This window comes from Saccopteryx bilineata, chromosome 4, assembly GCF_036850765.1.
Source record: "Saccopteryx bilineata isolate mSacBil1 chromosome 4, mSacBil1_pri_phased_curated, whole genome shotgun sequence".
NCBI lineage: Eukaryota > Metazoa > Chordata > Mammalia > Chiroptera > Emballonuridae > Saccopteryx > Saccopteryx bilineata.
The window spans coordinates 196,386,632-196,404,800 of record NC_089493.1 but is presented as its reverse complement, the minus strand read 5'-3'; the positions used below and the strand labels follow the sequence as shown (position 1 = coordinate 196,404,800).

The window sequence follows — 18,169 nt, the reverse complement described above, 5'->3', positions numbered from 1 at the left end:
GCTTTGGCCACACTTGGGAAAAGTGACTCGTGCCACCAAGGAAAGGAACTTGAATGTCATTTCATTTGAGTTTATTTCAATGGCAACGTCGACAGCCACACGAGGCCAGGGGCTACCGTAGTGGACGGCGCGGCTCCAGAGAAACAGAAAGCCAAGACTCCCTGCTTCAAGGAGCAGCTCTGGCCACATTCTACGTCCCTGGATACCCCTACCTCGAGGTCCTCGGGCACACCGCGCCGCCGCGGGCCTCTGCACTGTCTCACGTGCAGCCCCCCCTGAAGACAAAGTCCCTCCACTGCATCCACCGGGAAAACTCTCCTTCCTCAAATCTTGGTTTATCCGTCCTTCCCTCCGAGAAGTCTGAGAGGTCCCCGGAGCGGAGCGGAGCGGCGTGCTCAGGACCACAGCGCGCCCGCCCTCCCCCGCCCGGAGCCACGGAAGGCTTAGGGAGCAGGCCTGTGGGGCCGTTGCAGTGGGACAGAGACTCAGAATATCTCTCCAGGGGCGAAGAGGCTTGCCTCTCCCCCCCCACTACACCCCGACCTGGAAGTGCCCCCTCCGCTTTCAGCCCCCCCCCCCCCCCCCCGCGGGGCCTGGACTCACTGCACGGACTCACAGCATGGGTGGCACAGTTAGCCGCATGTTCGTACTCTGTAGGCTGGTACCTCTTGTGGGCGGGGACCCGGTGGTTCATGAACCTGGAAGGAGAGGCAGCCCTCCTGGGAGCCCCGCCAGGAAGCCACAGAACTCCCAGGAGGCCTGAAGACCTCACACCGGCCCGGCAGGTGGGAAGGAAGGGACCCTGCGCCGCTCCGCCCCCCTCCCAACCCCTTCCCTTCTCGTCTTCTCTCTGTTACCTTTTTTTTGGTACTATCCCATCTTTTGTGCCTAATCCCCATATGGTTACAGAACTTCGCTCAATATTGGGGTGTGGCATTCCCATTTCCTATTTTTCATTTTCTTTCCTATAACTGACACACAGTATATTTGCCCAAAGGCATGGCTTGACAAATTTTTACACATGTACACGTGACCACCGCCCAGGAGCCAGACCGCATTGCCCACCCCTCAGAAAGTGCCCTTCCGCCCTTCCCCAAGGAAACGCCCCCCACCCCCCACTTTGTTGCCGTAGATTAGAGGTTCTCGAACTCCTTGTCAATGGGAACTGAGACACCAAAAAGTTTTTTTCTCCAAGATCTCAATTTTAACTATGAAGACCCACAAAATATGAGAAATGAGCGCATGGCTCAGAACAAAAGGCTCGATATAGTACAGTGCACGGAGCATCTATGGAGCACCTTCTGTATACAGGGCCCGTGCCAGTACAGTGCACGGAGCATCTATGGAGCACCTTCTGTATGCTCTCGTCACATTATATCATTGACAAAGTTTGTTGAGCATTTCTGCACCCTCTCAGGGAACGTCTGCTGAGCATCAACCATGTGCTGGGTGGTGGTGGGTGCTCTTGGAGCTCGGGGGAAGGACAGATGGAGGTGCTCCTTCTCCCACAGGGTCCGGACACAATGCAGGAGCAGATTAAACACTGGCCTTATGGTCACAGAGAAGTTGGGGGACCCACCCTTTAGAAACGGGGAGCCCAGGGAAGCACGGCCTCCCCAGGAGGCCGAAACAACAAGCCCATCGGCCCACCTTCTTCACAGGTGGCCCTGGAGGAAGTTGTCAGTGGCCACGATGGCTTACTAAACACTATGTATTGACAAGAAAAATAGTGTTACAGGTTGGATTCTGTTCTCTAAAAAGTCTGATGTTGGAGTCTGGACTCCCAGAACCCCAGACTGTGGCCTTATGTGGAAACAGTTGCTGCAGGTAAACTTTGTGAAGATGGGGTCTCACTGAAGGGGGTGGGCCCTGATCCAATAGGGTGGGGGTCCTTATAAGAAGAGAGGAGACACAGAGGCCACGTGAGGATCAAGGCAGAGACTGGAGCAATGTGTCCACAGGCCAAGGATCGCCAGGGGTGGTCGGGAGCCACCAGAAGCCGGGAGACAGGCCTGGGGCAGACGCTCCCTCTGGGCCTCAGCGAAAAAAAAACCCAGCCCTCCTCACACCTTGCTCTTTGGCCTCCAGAACTGGGAGGGAATGAATTGTTGCTTTAAAAGGCACTACGTGGGTGTCATCCTTTGTCACCACAGCTCTAGAGATAAGGGTCCATACAGTGTCAATTTTGAGATTCTGCCCCAAAGCCTCCAGGGGACTGTGCCAGTTTACACTCCTTTTCATTGGGGGGGGGGGGGGCTAGGATGGAGCTAAGGCCTTTCCTTAGAGCTAAGGCCCTTCCTTTGTTCGGAGTGGTGGGAGTGGGTCTCTCAGCACCACCAGGCACCGGCTGGCCATTCTCTCTGCTCTCTCTGCTTCTGGCCCTTTAACAAACACCATAAAAGCCACCACCCACCGTGCCAGCCACAAGGGTTGGAGGGTGATGTCATGGTTGCTGTGGGAACCCAGGATGGGCAGTTATTCATTTCTGGTCTCCACAAGACTTTCCTTGTCCCTCCCCCTCCTCCCCAACCGTATGCTGGCAGCTACTGAATGCTTGGGAGTGACAAAGGCCAGGCCAGGAGACAGGGCCTGAGGCCGGGGCAAATGCCCAAGAAATCCCGTTCCCACAACCTGCAAGAACCAAGAACTTCTCTTTAACGCCGCCGTGTTAAAGAGAAGCGTCATTTCTTTCTTCATGAAACTCCACACAGGCATTTTAAGAGGACAGCGAATTCATTTGTTTTCAAGTTTATCTTTTAATGCACCTACGGCAGTCGAATTTCTCTTTTTTTTTGCCCTAGTTTTAGGAGCCTTGCAAATGTAGAGAACCGTGTAACCAGCACCCCCGTCAAGAGAAAAAACATTTCCTCCATCCTTCCCCCAAACACCCTCATGTCCCCTGGGTCCCCAGGTCCCCCTCCCCAGCCCCAACCACCACAGCTCTGTTCTCTGTCCCCACAAACTTTGCTTTTCCCAGAAGGTCACATAGTAAATGAAGTCATACAGTAGTAGTCCGAAGCCTTTTTTTTTTTTTTTTTTTTTCACTTCTAAAGAGAACCTATTGTATCAAATCCAAGTGCCTTCTTAGGTGAGAGGGAACTGCTTTGAATGCCACACAGGGATTTTCTTATTTTTCTATTCAAAAATGTGTTGGCCAAGGTTGTGGGTTCGATCCCTGATTGGGGGGTGAGGGGAATACAGCAATCAACCAATGAATGCATAAATAAGTGGAAGAACACATTGATGTTTTCTCTCTCTCTCTCTCTCTCTCTCTCGCTCAAATCAATCAATAAGGCCCTGGCCAGTTGGCTCAGTGGTAGAGCGTCGGCCTGGCGTGCAAGGGGTCCCGGGTTCGATTCCCGGCCAGGGCACACAGGAGAAGCACCCATCTGCTTCTCCACCCCTCCCCCTCTCCTTCCTCTCTGTCTCTCTCTTCCCCTCCCGCAGCCGAGGCTCCATTGGAGCACAGATGGCCCGGGCGCTGGGGATGGCTCCTTGGCCTCTGCCCCAGGCGCTGGAGTGGTTCTGGTCGCAACAGAGCAACGCCCCGGAGGGGCAGAGCGTCGCCCCCTGGTGGGCAGAGCGTCGTCCCCTGGTGGGCGTGCCGGGTGGATCCCAGTGGGACGCATGCGGGAGTCTGTCTGACTCTCCCCGTTTCCAGCTTCGGAAAAATACAAAAAAAAAAAAAGAAGAAGAAGAAAAAAATCAATCAATAAAAAAATTATTATTTTTTTAAATAGCAGTGACAAAACACGTTCAAGACAAACTTGTTTCGGACGGTAAGAAGCCGGCCCTTCCGGAATGGAACACGACCCGTCCTGGCAATGACTCTGGACCCTCCCCTCCTCTTTTCTTCTCGTGTCTTTCTCTCTCTCTTCTGCGCTTGGCTTCTCTCACTGGGCTCACTGTGTGTGAGGTTCATCGAGCTCTCTCAGAGGCCCCCTTCCTTCTCATTGTGAGAACATGCCATTGTGCAGGGACCTATAAGGGCCCGTTTATCCGTTCCCCAGCAGGGGCACAATGCAGTCCTGTCTCCCAGCTGAAACGCACAGATAAAACTGCGAATGTGCTCAGCAGCCCCGGCAGTCAGAGAGGCAGGCAGCCTTCAAGATGGTGGGAAGTTTCTCCTAGAACAGTAGACGTCTCCAGCAGGGCCATTGCTGGTTTAAATGAAAGGTGGTGGTGGGAGAGGGGGGCGGTGAGTGGAGGGACACGGGCCTTCCTGCTTCCTCTCTGGAGAACGGACCCCCCCCTGTTCTGTGGCCGCAGCATGTGATGGGGGTGGGAGGGCGACTCCACATGGAGGGGTCCCACACTTAGGTTCCAGGGATCTGGAGGCAGGTGCTGGCAGGGAGACAAGGAAGAAGGTGAACTCCCATCCTGAACTGGAGAGGCAGGGGTTTTGGAACAAGGCCCAGCTGGGAGGGTGCACAGTGGCTTAGCCGCTGGGTGACCTATGGGAAATGACTCTACGTCTCCGGGCTGCAGCTTCCATCTTTGTACAAAGAGATACTTACGACCTTGCCTGCAGGCATCATGAAATAATAGGGCTCAAAAGCCCACACCGGGGCCCTGGCCGGTTGGCTCAGTGGTAGAGTGTCGGCCTGGCGTGCGGAGGACCCGGGTTCGATTCCCGGCCAGGGCACATAGGAGATGTGCCCATTTGCTTCTCCACCCCCCCTTCCTCTCTGTCTCTCTCTTCTCCTCCCGCAGCCAAGGCTCCATTGGAGCAAAGATGGCCCGGGCGCTGGGGATGGCTCCTTGGCCTCTGCCCCAGGCGCTAGAGTGGCTCTGGTCACGGCAGAGCGATGCCCCAGAGGGGCAGAGCATCGCCCCTGGTGGGCGTGCTGGGTGGATCCCGGTCGGGCGCATGCGGGAGTCTGTCTGACTGTCTCTCCCCATTTCCAGCTTCAGAAAAATACAAAAAAAAAAAAAAAAAAAAAAAAGGCCCTGGCCGGTTGGCTCAGCAGTAGCGCGTCGGCCTGGTGTGCGGGGGACCCGGGTTCGATTCCCGGCCAGAGCACATAGGAGAAGCGCCCATTTGCTTCTCCACCCCTCCCCCTCTCCTTCCTCTCTGTCTCTCTCTTCCCCTCCCGCAGCCGAGGCTCCATTGGAGCAGGGATGGCTCCTTGGCCTCTGCCCCAGGCGCTGGAGTGGCTCTGGTCTCCTCTGCCCCAGGCGCTAGAGTGGCTCTGGTCTCGGCGGAGCGATGCCCCGGAGGGGCAGAGCATCGCCTCCTGGTGGGCAGAGCGTCGCCCCCTTGTGGGCAGGCCGGGTGGATCCCGGTCGGGCGCATGCGGGAGTCTGTCTGACTGTCTCTCCCGGTTTCTAGCTTCAGAAAAAATAAATAAATAAATAAATAAATAAATAAAGCCCCACACCGGGGTGCCCGCCACAGGGCAGCACTCACAGGATGGGCGTTCTTTTCACCGCTGCCTAGAAAACTCCCCCAAAGAGCCCAAGCACTGAGTCCTTCACAGAGTGTCCCGTTGAAAGCCCGCACCACCCTCGCAAAGTAGACGTTATTATTCCTGATGGGAAGAGGAGGCTACAAGCGGTCAGGCCAACAGTTCTCAATCCCGGTCGCACATTAAGAATCGCCTGGAAGACAGATGGCAGATGGATGGATCGACAAAACGGGTTCTGTCCCCACATCCATACAATGGGATATTATCCACCCAGGACCTCAGGACCAAGAAACAAACACTGGGCTCAGCACGGGGGGGGGGGGGGGGGGGGCAGCAAACAGGATTCAACCCACACGGCAACTCGATGGGGCGGCCGGCCGGCCGGCCGAGGCTACCGGAAGTGCTGTGTTGCAAAGGCCTCTCGGGGAAGGAATGCCGTGATGAGCCAGCCATGTCTGTCACGGGCATGGGGCAGGCAGGAGGCTGCCGCCCCCCCCGCTGAGGGGTTCCCCAGGTGCTGTCACTGCCCTCCACCTCTCTGAACCTTGTGACAACGACGCACACGGAGTAGGGCTGGGAGTACAGTTGTCATCACACACCGCGGTTCAGAAGTTAAGCCACAAACCAGGAAGCAGGAGAGCCAGGGCCGGCACCCAAACCTTCTGACTCCTGGTTTTTATACCTGGCATCGCAGCCACGGTCCCCTTCAGCCCTGTCCATGGTTCTGATGAGAAAGGTTCTGCCGTCAGCCTTTTACACTCTAGTATAAAGTATCTGGGCATTCTCTCCAGGATGGAGGACTAGTTGTGGATCTGGAGGCAAAGGAAGGGAAGGGACAGAGCTCGATCCCAGCTCCTGAAACCATAGCCTCGGTGGCCAGGAATCAGTGTAGCCCTGACCACAATTAGCCCATAACCACAGTCCCTCTGAGCCCTGGCTTTGCCAATCCGTCCCACCTTGGAAAATCCACACCAAGACTCCCGGGTCTCGCAGGCCAAGACAAAGCCCTGGAGAACCCCAAGCAAAAGCACCTGTGCCAAGGCCAAGGACAGGACGCCAGGCAGCTTCTGCACGGGCTAAAGGTCCCTTGTTCCAGGGACTCTGCCTCTTGTTTCCCGTCCCTGACTCAGACCCTGCCCTTTCTGCTCAGCCATGGGGCACCCTCCCCGGGACCCAGTCAGCATGCCCCTACACCTTCCACACACTGTTCCTTCTGCTTAGAAGCCTCTTTCCCTCTTCCTAGCTGGAGAGCTCCTATTCAGCCTGCAGAACGCAGGTCCAAGCCTCCTTCCTCCCAAAGCTTTCCTTGACCCCTGCCCTCACCCCACCCCACCCCCCCGTGCAGACCGAGTCCGAGCTGCCTCCCCTCCCTGCCAGGCCACTGCACAAGCTCAGACTCTCTCGTCCTTTTCTCCCTACCCCCTTCCTCGCCAGAGAGCTCCTGGGCAGCATGGCTCCTGCCCTTGCCCTCCCACAAGTGCCTGGTCGACCCCTATCACGAGGCACGGGACGTGTCCTCGGGTCTTCCGGGTCTGCCGCGGGCCCCTGGACTGCACGTGAGGGGGCGGGCCCTGACTCGGCTTGTCTTCCTGGTACCCACGCAAAGCCAGGCCTGCTGCAGGCGACTCCTGGCAGGTAACCGAATGATCCGTCTTCTCGGAGTATGAATTAAGTCGTTCAGACTCAAGACAGCAGATGGAAACAGTCCAGCCTTTAACACCTCCTCGGAATTTCTGGAATCGACCGACTCCTGAGATGTAGGTTCACCCAGCCAGGACAAGCGTGTCGCCCAAGGTCACACCACCTCAGTGAGGTTGATGTGGAAAAGCGGGAGGTGTGGAAGGGAGCACCGGAGGCCAGAGGGGGTGGGGAGAAGGGAAACATGTTGTTTTTTTTTCTTTTTCTTTTTTTACAGAGACAGAGAGAGAGTCAGAGAGAGGGATAGACAGGGACAGACAGGAACAGAGAGAGATGAGAAGCATCAATCATCAGTTTTTCGTTGTGACACCTTAGTTGTTCATTGACTGCTTTCTCATATGTGAGGGCCTACAGCAGACCAAGTAACCCCTTGCTCGAGCCAGCGACCTTGGGTCCAAGCTGGTGAACTTTGCTCAAACACGATGAGCCTGTGCTCGAGCTGCGACCTTGGGGTCTCGAACCTGAGTCCTCCACATCCCAGTCCGACGCTCTATTCACTGCACCACCGCCTGGTCAGGCTATTTTTTTTTTCTTTATATTCCTTTTCTCTCTCTCTCTCTCTCTCTCTCTCTCTCTCTCTCTCTTTATATCCTGTGTTCCTTCTCCGGCTACAATATTCATTTCCACTTTAAAAATCCTTTTTAAAGTCAAATAAAACCAAAACATGTTAAATGTTTAAAATCAGTTTTCGAGACCAGACACTCTCAAACCTACCCCGTCTGAATAGGGAGAGGGGAGAGGCCGGTCCCAGAGCGTCCTGGCAGGTCCCCAGAGGCCCACGCACGGTGGCACCGTGGCACCGTGGACTGGACATGTACCCTGGACGGAGCGGACACCAGACCACAAAGGGAACAAGAGGACTCAACCATGAGCCACAACGATGGGGAAGCACTGCAGACGTTAACACCAAATGGCTGTACAGGCTTCGGGTCTATGTACAAGAACTCTGAGAACCAGCAACAGGAGGCTTTGGGGATAAAAGCCAGAACGGGGCTACCTGTAGGAGCAGGGCAGTGACTAACGGGGACGTGGAGGGGTTTCCAGGGACTGGCAACAGTGAGCGTCGTGACCTGGGTGCTGGCTCCACAAGGGTGTTGAGTTTGTGGGCTGTGATGGGAAGGCCCCGCTTTTCCTGGGGGAAGGGAGGGGGCTACACAGGTCTAAAAGGTTAGAAGCTGGAGCAGATCCAGGCCCAGCGGGCTAGGTGTGGGAGGCTCTGTGAAGGTGTCCTTTCCCCACCACTGCCCTGGGGCCTCTACAGAACCCTGCTGCTGCATCTCTGCCCCAGCAGGGGCCGGATTTGCTGACCCCACCTGACCAGGGCTTGTCCCTGCGGCCTGGGCTGAGAGCAGCACAGCTGCTCCCCCTCCTGCCACCCCACCCCCCTTCAGTCGGGAGCAGCCAGGCCCAGCCTCTGAGCCTCTGCGAGTTCTCCCTGTCCAGACCTGGGCCCGGGGCGGGGCGGGGTGGGGTGGGGCAGGGCAGGGTGGGGGGCACACCCAGAGAGAAGCTAGGCCCCAGGAAAGCACCCGCAGCCTCTCTTTCCTGGCTGGGCTGGTGCCTGGTGGCGGCAGCCCTCCATCCCCAGAACAGAAGACTTCCAGAGATCTGTCCAGAAAACAAAGGGGGCCTGTCTATCTGTCTGACAGAGGCAAGGACAGACCAGGGCCGAGCTGGCCCCACCGGTGCTCGGAGCCTCCCCCACTCCCGCCTGGCCGTAGGGGACTCTTTGTGTCCATTCATGAATTCACGGCTCCTGGAAGGCAGACAGCAGCATCTTGGCTCAGTCTCTGGGAAACAGAGTGGGAGGAAAAACAGCCCTTGGGCCGCTGCCACCCGGGAATTGAAACCAAAAACCCAGGAGAGAGGGAGCCAGAAACGGAAAGGGGAAACTGAGCAAGAGGTGGGACGGGTTACCGGGCCCGGGGAACCCTGGCACAGCCATGCCACACGTGACCCTGCATGTGAAAGGTGCCCCCTGGAGGTGTGCACCTGCAGGCACTGAGCAACTAACTCTAGGCAGGTGTCCAATCAATGGACAGGTCTGCCCACCCCTGCTCCAAGCGGCCTGCGGTCTGGCTGAGGAATGGTCAGCAAAGGGACAGGACCTGCTCGAGTACAGGGGACTTGGGACACATCGGGAAGGGCAGACTCTGTCTGGAAGGACCTGAAGGTACACTTCTGCGCTGCTGCCTGCCGAGGGCAGACTTCTGGATAAATCCCACTTCCTGTTTCTCCCGCACATCTCTCTGACCGATCCCCGGGCCTCCGGCCCCATCCCCCACCATTGACCATCACGTCATGGGCACCCCTGTGGCCAGGTCACATGCATTTCCTCACACTGTCCTCCCAACAGTCCTATGGGGGGAAAGCATCATTTTCCCCATTTCAGCCATTTCTGCACCACACACCCTCACCTGGCCACATAGTCACCTGACATCTAGGCCTGAATTAATGAACCATCAGAATACAGATTTCTATCTGGTGCAGCCAAGGGTCCATGGTGGGGGAGGGAACGTTTTCTTGGTTGACCTCTTGACCTGACAACCACAGCCCCAGCTGTGCCCACGGCTTCTCCTGCTGCAGCCGCAGCTAAAGACGTCAGCCGAAGCAGTGATTATCAAAATCGGAGCCACCGCGTTCTCCAAGCCCCATCGTGGCTTCCCATGCTCCCTCTGTCTGGTTGGTGACAGAGCTGTGGGAGGGTCCCTGAAAAGTGGGACTGGAGGGTATAGGTCCCTGTCCTGGTGTAAGGCTAAGCGGGGGGCAGGGGGGGGGCGGCAATGACTCTGCTTCATTCAGAATTCTTCACTGACTGTCCAGCCCTGGCCGGTTGGCTCAGTGGTAGAGCATCGGCCTGGCGTGCAGAAGTCCCGGGTTCGATTCCCGGCCAGGGCACACAGGAGAAGCGCCCATCTGCTTCTCCACCCCTCCCCCTCTCCTTCCTCTCTGTCTCTCTCTTCCCCTCCTGCAGCCGAGGCTCCATTGGAGCAAAGATGGCCCGGGCGCTGGGGATGGCTCCTTGGCCTCTGCCCCAGGCGCTAGAGTGGCTCTGGTCACAACAGAGCAACGCCCCGGAGGGGCAGAGCATCGCCCCCTGGTGGGCAGAGCGTCGCCCCCTGGTGGGCGTGCCGGGTGGATCCCGGTCGGGCGCATGCGGGAGTCTGTCTGACTGTCTCTCCCCGTTTCCAGCTTCAGAAAAATACAAAAAAAAAAAAAAAAAAAAAAAGAATTCTTCACTGTCCATTCCGCGACCAACCAGGCCCCTGTGGTCCAACAGGACACATTCCGCGCTCGGGTGAGTGCGTGCACCTGGGCCATCCCTCATGCAGCCATGGAGGACCCCGCGCTCAGGGAGGCTAAACGACCAGCTCCAGGGCGTCCCCCCACAGGGGCCGGGGTGGACGATAGACCGATAGACCGACACACCATCAGAGCTCTCACTGTGAGCTCTAGGCCAGACACCTGCGGTCCTCCAAAACAACTCTCCAGTGGGGGGTGTCTCTTATTCTGCGCATGTTACAGAACAGAAAACCGGAGCTCAGAGATTCAATCAACCCAGCGAGGTTAGCACTATTATTATTATTACCCATTTTCTAGAAAAGGAAATGAAAGCACAGAGAGGCCAGGTAACGTATCCAAGACCCCACACAGCCAAGGCGAGGGGTGGGGGAGCTCACGCCAACCCGGGTGGTCTGACAGCAGAGGCTACCCACGGGGCTCCTCTACTGCAAACATCTCTGTGCCCTCAACTACCAGGCCCCGCGGAGAAGACTCACCTGCTCTCTCCACGGCCTCCAGGTTCGCGGGGGACGGCCACGATGACCGTAGTTTTCGCTCCATAAGACACACTTTTTTTCCCCAAAAAAAGTGGAGGAGGAAATGCCTGTGTGTCTTATGGAGCGAATGTTCTTTTTTTTTAGCTGCTGCGGGGCCCTGCGCCGCCGGTAAACATAAGTAGAATGAGCGCCAGTGGGGGCGTAATCACACCCCGCCACGGTGGCGGTGGCACGTGGGACCCCGCCATCTGTCTGAGTTCTTAAATTCTGACGGGAGCGATGATGAGTTCCTGGGGTGCCTGGACAACTAGAAGAGTATCTGAACATTCAAGTCTCTTCTCATTTGTTAGTAACAGCGCTAACGGTTGTTCATACTGCTGTTGGGTTTACACGGTTGAAATATTGTGCTATATTTTATTAAATATGTTAACACGCCATCTGGTTCAGATTTTTTCTTCTTCTTCTTCTTTTCCTCCTTAAAACCCTAGGTGCGTCTTATGGTCAGGCGCGTCTTATGGAGCGAAAAAATATGGCACAATGCAGGATGGAGACAGAGACTAAGGAACCGTGGTGAGGAGAGCAGGAGCGGGGACCAGGGTGAGGAAGGCAGATCAGGAGCGCGAGAATGGGGCCGCCCTGCAGAGGCAAAGCCGCCAGCGCCCACCTGGCTCCAGCTCCAGGTCCCAGGGAGCCCTAAACCATCATGTTTTTTTTTATAATGGCTCCTGTTTAAAATGACATTGCATGAAGCAAGAGAGGGGACCCATGTCTCTAGAGGTATATTCGCTTGCCCAAAGCCACACAGCCAGTGTTCATCAAACAGATTCTGACCGGTACCGACGTAGATGCCAGGAGCTGTTCAGGCATGGAGGAGACAGGAGTGGACACGCACAGGTGGCTGGACTACACTTCCCAGCCTCCCTTGCAGCAAAGTGGCCGCGTGGATTAGTCTTGCACACAGGGAACGTGAGACTATGTGCTATCTGTTCAGGCACCTAGAATCCAGCTCGTTTCTCTTTCCAAGTCAAGAACTAGACAGCTGCCAGGACCCAGAAGCACCCTGTGTATCTTTCCCAATCTTGACCTCTTCCCTCCGTCTCTGAGAGGTAGCCACTGACCTGATTTTGCAACAACCATGGGCTGGCTTTTTACCTACCTGCCTCTGCATTCCTAAACCATCCAGTTGTGGTCTGCCTGTTTTTTTTTTTTTTTTTTTTTTAAGTTTATTTTATTGATTTTACAGGGAGGAAGAGGGAGAGACAGACAGAGAGACAGGAACATCAATCTGTTCTGTATGTGCCCTGACCAGGGACTGAACCGGCAACCTCTGCTCTTCGGGATGGTGCTCTTACCAGCTGAGCCATCCAGCCAGAGCGGTCTGCCTGGTTTTGAGCGTTGTACAATTGGACTTGTACTTTCTCCTGTGTTTTGCTGTCTCTTACCATTTCTGTTCAATGTCCCCGCATTGCTGGCGGGCACTGGAGTTCCCCTTCACGGCAGTGGCATCACTCCATCGTGTGACTACACGCCATTCTACCAACGACGGGACACCTGGGTCATCTCCGGGTCTTGCCTGCCGTGAACAATGCTACCGAGATCTTTGTCCACTCACCCTGGTGCTCCTGTCATCCTTTCTCTAGGGTAGACGCCCAGAAGAGAACGGCCGGCTGGGTGTGAGGATGTGCTCCTGCCCCAGTGTACAGGGTCACTTCTGTTTTCCAAAGTACTCTAATAGTATTGTCACCCTTCTTCTATACTGAGTGGTAAGACCAGTCTCTCACTGTGCCCTTATTTTGCATTTCCTTTCTTTCCAGTGATGGCACGCCTACTGCTCAGCTGTCTTCTCCCTTCTGCAAAAGAACTGCCTTTACATTTTCCATTGGATTATTTGTCTTTTCCTAACTGTAGATTATAAGTACCTGTTGGCGAAGTGTGTTGCAAATACGTCCTTCAAGGGCGGGGCTTCTCATCTCCATTCTACAAGGCATTTTTTTTAAATATTTTATTTATTGATTTTTTAGAGAGAGAGGAGTGAGAGAGAGAGACAGAGAGAGAGAAGGGGGAGGAGCCGGAAGCATCAACTCCCATATGTGCCTTGACCAGGCAAGCCCAAGGTTTCGAACCGGCGACCTCAGTGTTCCAGGTTGACACTTTATCCCACTGCACCACCACAAGGCATTTTTTTGAGGAATAGAAAGAAATTCTTAATTTTAATGCAGTCTAGTTTATCCATCTTTTCTTTTATGGTTTATTAGGGGTCCGGGAACCTATGGCTCGCGAGCCAGCTGTGGCTCTTTTGATGGCTGCATCTGGCTCACAGACAAATCTTTAATAAAAAAAATAATAATGTTAAAAATATAAAACATTCTCATGTATTACAATCCATTCATTTCCTACCGCTCATGTTCATGGTTGCGGGTGGCTGGAGCCAATCACAGCTATCCTCCGGGACAACACCAAATTTTTATTGGATAATGCCTAACGTACATGGGTACATGGGTCGTTGTATGGCTCTCACGGAATTACATTTTAAAATATGTGGCATTAATGGCTCTCTCAGCCTAAGAGGTTCCCGACTCCTGGTTTATACTTTTCGTGCCTTTGGTAATCTCTACTTATCACAAAGTCCTAAATATATTCTTTTGTGTTTTCTAAAAGTTTTCAAGGTTTGTTTTTTGGGTTTTTTGTGGGTTTTTTTTTTTTTACCTTATTTCACTTTTAATCCAGCTAGGGGAACTTACTTCTCTTGTGTGGTGTGAGGTAGGGCTCCAATTACATTGTTGCCGTCCAAATAACCAGTTGTCTCAGTAGTAATTATTCAGCAGAGCATCCTTGCCTCCACTGATCAGCAATGCCACCCCTGATGAGCGAAGCCATTGTCTTTATATGCATGAATCTCTTTCTGGTCTTTCTATTCTGTTCCATTGGTCCATTTGCTTTGCTCTGCACCCACACTACACTGTCTTTTAATTCCTTTAGCTTTATGATAAGTATGTCTCTTGAGGTACATAAACCATTTAAGGTCTCTAGGTTAGAACCTTAAAGATCACCTGGTTGAATCATCCATTGAGAAATTGAGGCTCAGAGAGGGAAAGCATTTCTTTGCAATGTCACACAACATTTAACTAGGAACATTGTTAAGGACTGTGTTCTCCCCCCCACCCCAAATTCATATGTTGAAATCTAATCCCCAGTATGATGGTATTTGAAGGTAGAACCTTTGGGATATAATTAGATTATGAGGGTCGAGCCCACGTGAATGGGATTAGTGCCCTTATAAGAAGAGGCCAGCCTGACCTGTGGTGGCACAGTGGATAAAGCGTCGACCTGGAAATGCTGAGGTCGCCGGTTTGAAACCCTGGGCTTGCCTGGTCAAGGCACATATGGGAGTTGATGCTTGCTGCTCCTCCCCCCTTCTCTCTCTCTTCTCCCTCTCTCCCTCTCTCTCTCCTTTCTAAAATGAATAAATAAAATAAAAAATAAAAAATATTAGAAGAGGCCAGAGGCTCCTTCTCTTACCACCTCTTAAGAATACAGGAAGTCGTCAGTGTGTAACCCTGAAGAGGGCCCCCACCAGAAACCAACCATGCTGGTACCCTGACCTCAGAGCTCCAGCCTCCAGAACTGTAAGAAACAACTTGCTGTTGTTTAAAAGCCACCCCGTCTGCGGAACTCAAGTTTAGCAGACGACACCCATCTCTCACCCTGAGGAATGTTCTTGTCCTGTTCAACATGGCAGCCTCTGGCCACATGTGGCTGCTGAACACTCGAAACATAGCTAGTCCAGCCTGACCAGGTGGTGACACAGTAAGTAGAGCGTCGGACTGGGATGCGGAAGGACCCAGGTTCGAGACCCTGAGGTTGCCAGCTTGAGCGCGGGCTCATTTGGCTTGAGCCAAAAAAAGCTCACCAGCTTGGACCCAAGGTCTCTGGCTTGAGCAAGGGGTTACTCGGTCTGCTGAAGGCCCGTGGTCAAGACACATATGAGAAAGCAATCAATGAACAACTAAGGAGTCCCAACGAAAAACTGATGATTGATGCTTCTCATCTCTCTCTGTTCCTGTCTGTCTGTCCCTATCTATCTCTCTCTCTGACTCTCTGTCCCTGTAAAAAAAATAATAAATAAAAAATTAAAAAAAAAAAAAAACATAGCTAGTCCAAATGCAGATGGGCTGTAACTACACAATACATGCTAGATTTTGAAGACTTGCAGTAAAAAAAAAAAAAGTAAAATAGCTCATGAATAATTTTGTTTATATTGGTTCCATGCTAAAAGGAAAAACACTGGATATAAAGGGTTAGCTGAAATACATTCTTACATTAATTTCACCTTTTTTTTTTTAACCTTTCTATGGACAATGAGGTAGAAAAGTAGCCACACAGTAACCTGAATGATACTGGAAAATTTAAAACTACATCTGTGGCTTGTACGCTATTCTATTAGACAGAACTGGGTTAAGCTATTAAATTCATGCAATCACAAAGCCTTTATGAGGGACCTGATGTGTGGACTGCACAGTAGTAAGGGCCCCACGATGCGGGGAATGGAAATAGTTCCCATCAATGCATTCCACTTCCTCACTGGAGTCATCATCCAGAGAAGCTGCATCAGCCCCAGCATGAAAGAATGAACTCAGCGTCCAGCCCCAGCCCAGCTGGGGACCTCTATTCCAGTCACCAGGGCAGGCAGCACCTGTGTCCAAATCGAAAGGTCATTTAGACCAACCCTCCTGCCTTTGCAGGATCAATCAGCTAAGGTCCAGAGAGGCTAAGACACCTACCCAAGATCACACAGCAGGTGTGGGGCAAGCAAAAGTCCCTGACAGAGGCTTCAGAGCTCCTTCCCCACCCATCTCCCCTGTAGCCTCCAGCCCTAGGCTTTCCGCTCCCCTTTGGCCAAACAATCAACTCACACCTCACAACAGCATGAAAGACCCGTGACAACTTTGAAAGTCCAAGCATCCACCATCCACACCTCAGTGGACCCCGTGGATTTGTGCTGCCTACCCCTCCCACATTCTGCCCAAGAGAAAAATCTGCTGGAACTCATTCTTACATCCTTCCTCTGTGTGGCCCCTCTCCCCACAGGACTCCCCAACTTTATGAAGGAGACACTTAGAACACACATGCCTTCCCCCCTCCTCAGAAATGGAGCGTGAGCCTGGGGGATAAGAACCGGCCCTACCTCCCACCTTCCCTGTCCCCATGTCATGCTCTGTGGGGGCCTCTGGGGTCAGCTGTGCTCAATCTGACCAGAACTTGTAGAAACTTCAATGCATCGGGGACCCTCAACAATGAGACAGTGGACATGGATATCAAAATGATACTGGCACAGCTCAAATTCACCTCCTGCCACTCTACCCAGAGGTGGAGACCTGAGGGCAAGGGTGCGAGGTGAGGGGTCAGGGCAGGATGGGGTGCCCCCCTCCCAAAACTTGCTGCCAGCAAGGAAGTGGCCAAGGCTGCACTCCCAGGCTGGACCTTCCTCCCCAGACCCCTAGGGGCTGAGGCGCAACTTCAGGAATGTGTTTTCATGCCAGCATTTGGGTAAGCCCACCCACCCCAAACTCTTAGAGGAACTTAATAACAGTGCCTGCCCCCCACCCCCACTGCTCGTTCATGAGGAACCGAAATGACAGGAGTTTGGCTTCTGCTCAGCGATCCCCTGGGACTATGTCATCACCATTTAAGGAGAAGAAAGTCAGCCTTGGGGGACCACGGACCTCACTCTGTGCAAAGGCCACCACCATGGACAGGCAGGTCTTCCCAGGTTCTCAGCCTCAGTTACACACCTGAAAAGAGCACCTATCCATTCTTCCTGATTGCTATGAGGGGGGTCAGGGGTGGGGCTGGGGTACAGGCGTGGAGGGACCCTGTCCGGCCGGGAGGGGAGGGTGGCCGGAGGGATGGGTCAGCGCCTTTTATCATGAACAACAACGCCGGATAGACTTGGAGCTAGCTATCACTCTGCTCCAGGCGCAGTGCAAGTGCTTTCCAGGGATCATCTCACTTAATCCTCGCAGGGACCCCAGGGGTGGGGGCTCTGTCATTATCCCCCGTTTTGCACACTTGGAAATTGAGGTTCAGAGCGGTGAAGCGACTCGCCTCAGGGTAGGCACCTCGCTAAGAGAGGGGCACAGGGAACCCTCGCGCACTCCAGGTCCAGGGCGCAAAGCTGGGCGCGGAGAGACGCTGACAAAGACCACGGCGTCTGGTGTCTGGTTTCTCGCGGCGAGTTAGAGTCCCTTTAGGGACTGGAATGCTCCCAGCGGCGAGGGCAGCGACAGAGCCGTGGCTGCGCCGCGCCCCGCGCCCCCGCTCACCTCGCGTACTTGGTCTTCTGGAAATCCAGGAGCCGGGGGGCGAACATCGCGGCGGTTCCATCGGCGTCCAGCCGGGGTTCCGAGGACGCGAACTTGGCGGCCTGCGGGCGCAGCAGGTAGGCGGGTGCCGGCGCGGGGCGGAGGCAGCGGGGGTGGGGGGTGGGGGTGGGTGCCGCTGGCCGGAGCCCAGCAAGAGTGCCAGGAGCCGCCGACGCAAATCCCGACCAGATGGTGGTGGGGCGGGGCGGGGGGCTCCGGGCCAATCGCCTTAAGTCCCCGCCGCCCTGGTGTCCTCCCTGTGCGGGGGGACCCCTCCAGCGCTCGCCGGTGGTAGGGAGGGAGGGAGGTGTGAGAGGGAAAGTCGGGGGGGGGGGGTCCTGAATGCAGCCCCTTCCTTCTCTCCCCGTGCCTACCCCCCCACCCCGCCCATAGATTTTTAAATCGAGAAGGCAGTGGGCCCTCAGCTGGAAGGCAGCGGACACTGCCTGCGCGCGGGTCCTTGGCCCCGGCGTGGCCGGTCCCGGAGCGGACTTGTAGCTCAGGCTGCCTGGTTGGTCCCTTAGGCAGGATGACCCCGAAGTGATCCGCTGCGAATGACTGCCGTCTCTGGGGAACCATCCCCCACCAGAGGCTGTGACGCTGGGGACCCTCAGGACCCCAAGACACGGGCACACCATCTGGTTGCCAGGACTCAGGGTACCCAGGATGTGCCCACGCCCTCTGCGTCTCCTACGAAATCCAGCTTTCTCCTTTAGGAGACCTTGGTCAGGATTCTGGCTATGAGAAGCCACCTACTGGAAGGGGTGAAACCCTTGGAGGCTGCTGGAGGCAGGAGCCTTCAGCGGGTAAGGACAAATCCCAGAATTAAAGGGCAAGCCCCTCTTTCCCACCCACACGCCTCCTCCTCCTCTCTTCCCCGCCCCTCCCCTCCCTTCCCCTCCCCTGCCTCTTGTTCCCAAGC

General features: G+C 54.7%; 1 protein-coding gene across 4 annotated transcripts in view; it reads right to left on the bottom strand.

The window, feature by feature from the left end:
* The window catches only part of MMD2 (monocyte to macrophage differentiation associated 2), a 35,446-nt gene extending 18,115 nt beyond the window's left edge, over nt 1-17,331 (bottom strand). For all 4 annotated transcript variants that reach the window (XM_066273484.1, XM_066273485.1, XM_066273483.1 and 1 more), the window contains exons 1-2: nt 17,209-17,331; nt 617-698 (exon numbers count right to left, since the gene is read on the bottom strand). In XM_066273484.1, the coding sequence (XP_066129581.1) occupies nt 617-698; nt 17,209-17,255 (129 nt within the window). In that variant the 5' untranslated portion in view covers nt 17,256-17,331. The remainder of the gene's footprint in view (nt 1-616; nt 699-17,208) is intronic.
* Nucleotides 17,332-18,169: the final 838 nt, after the last annotated feature.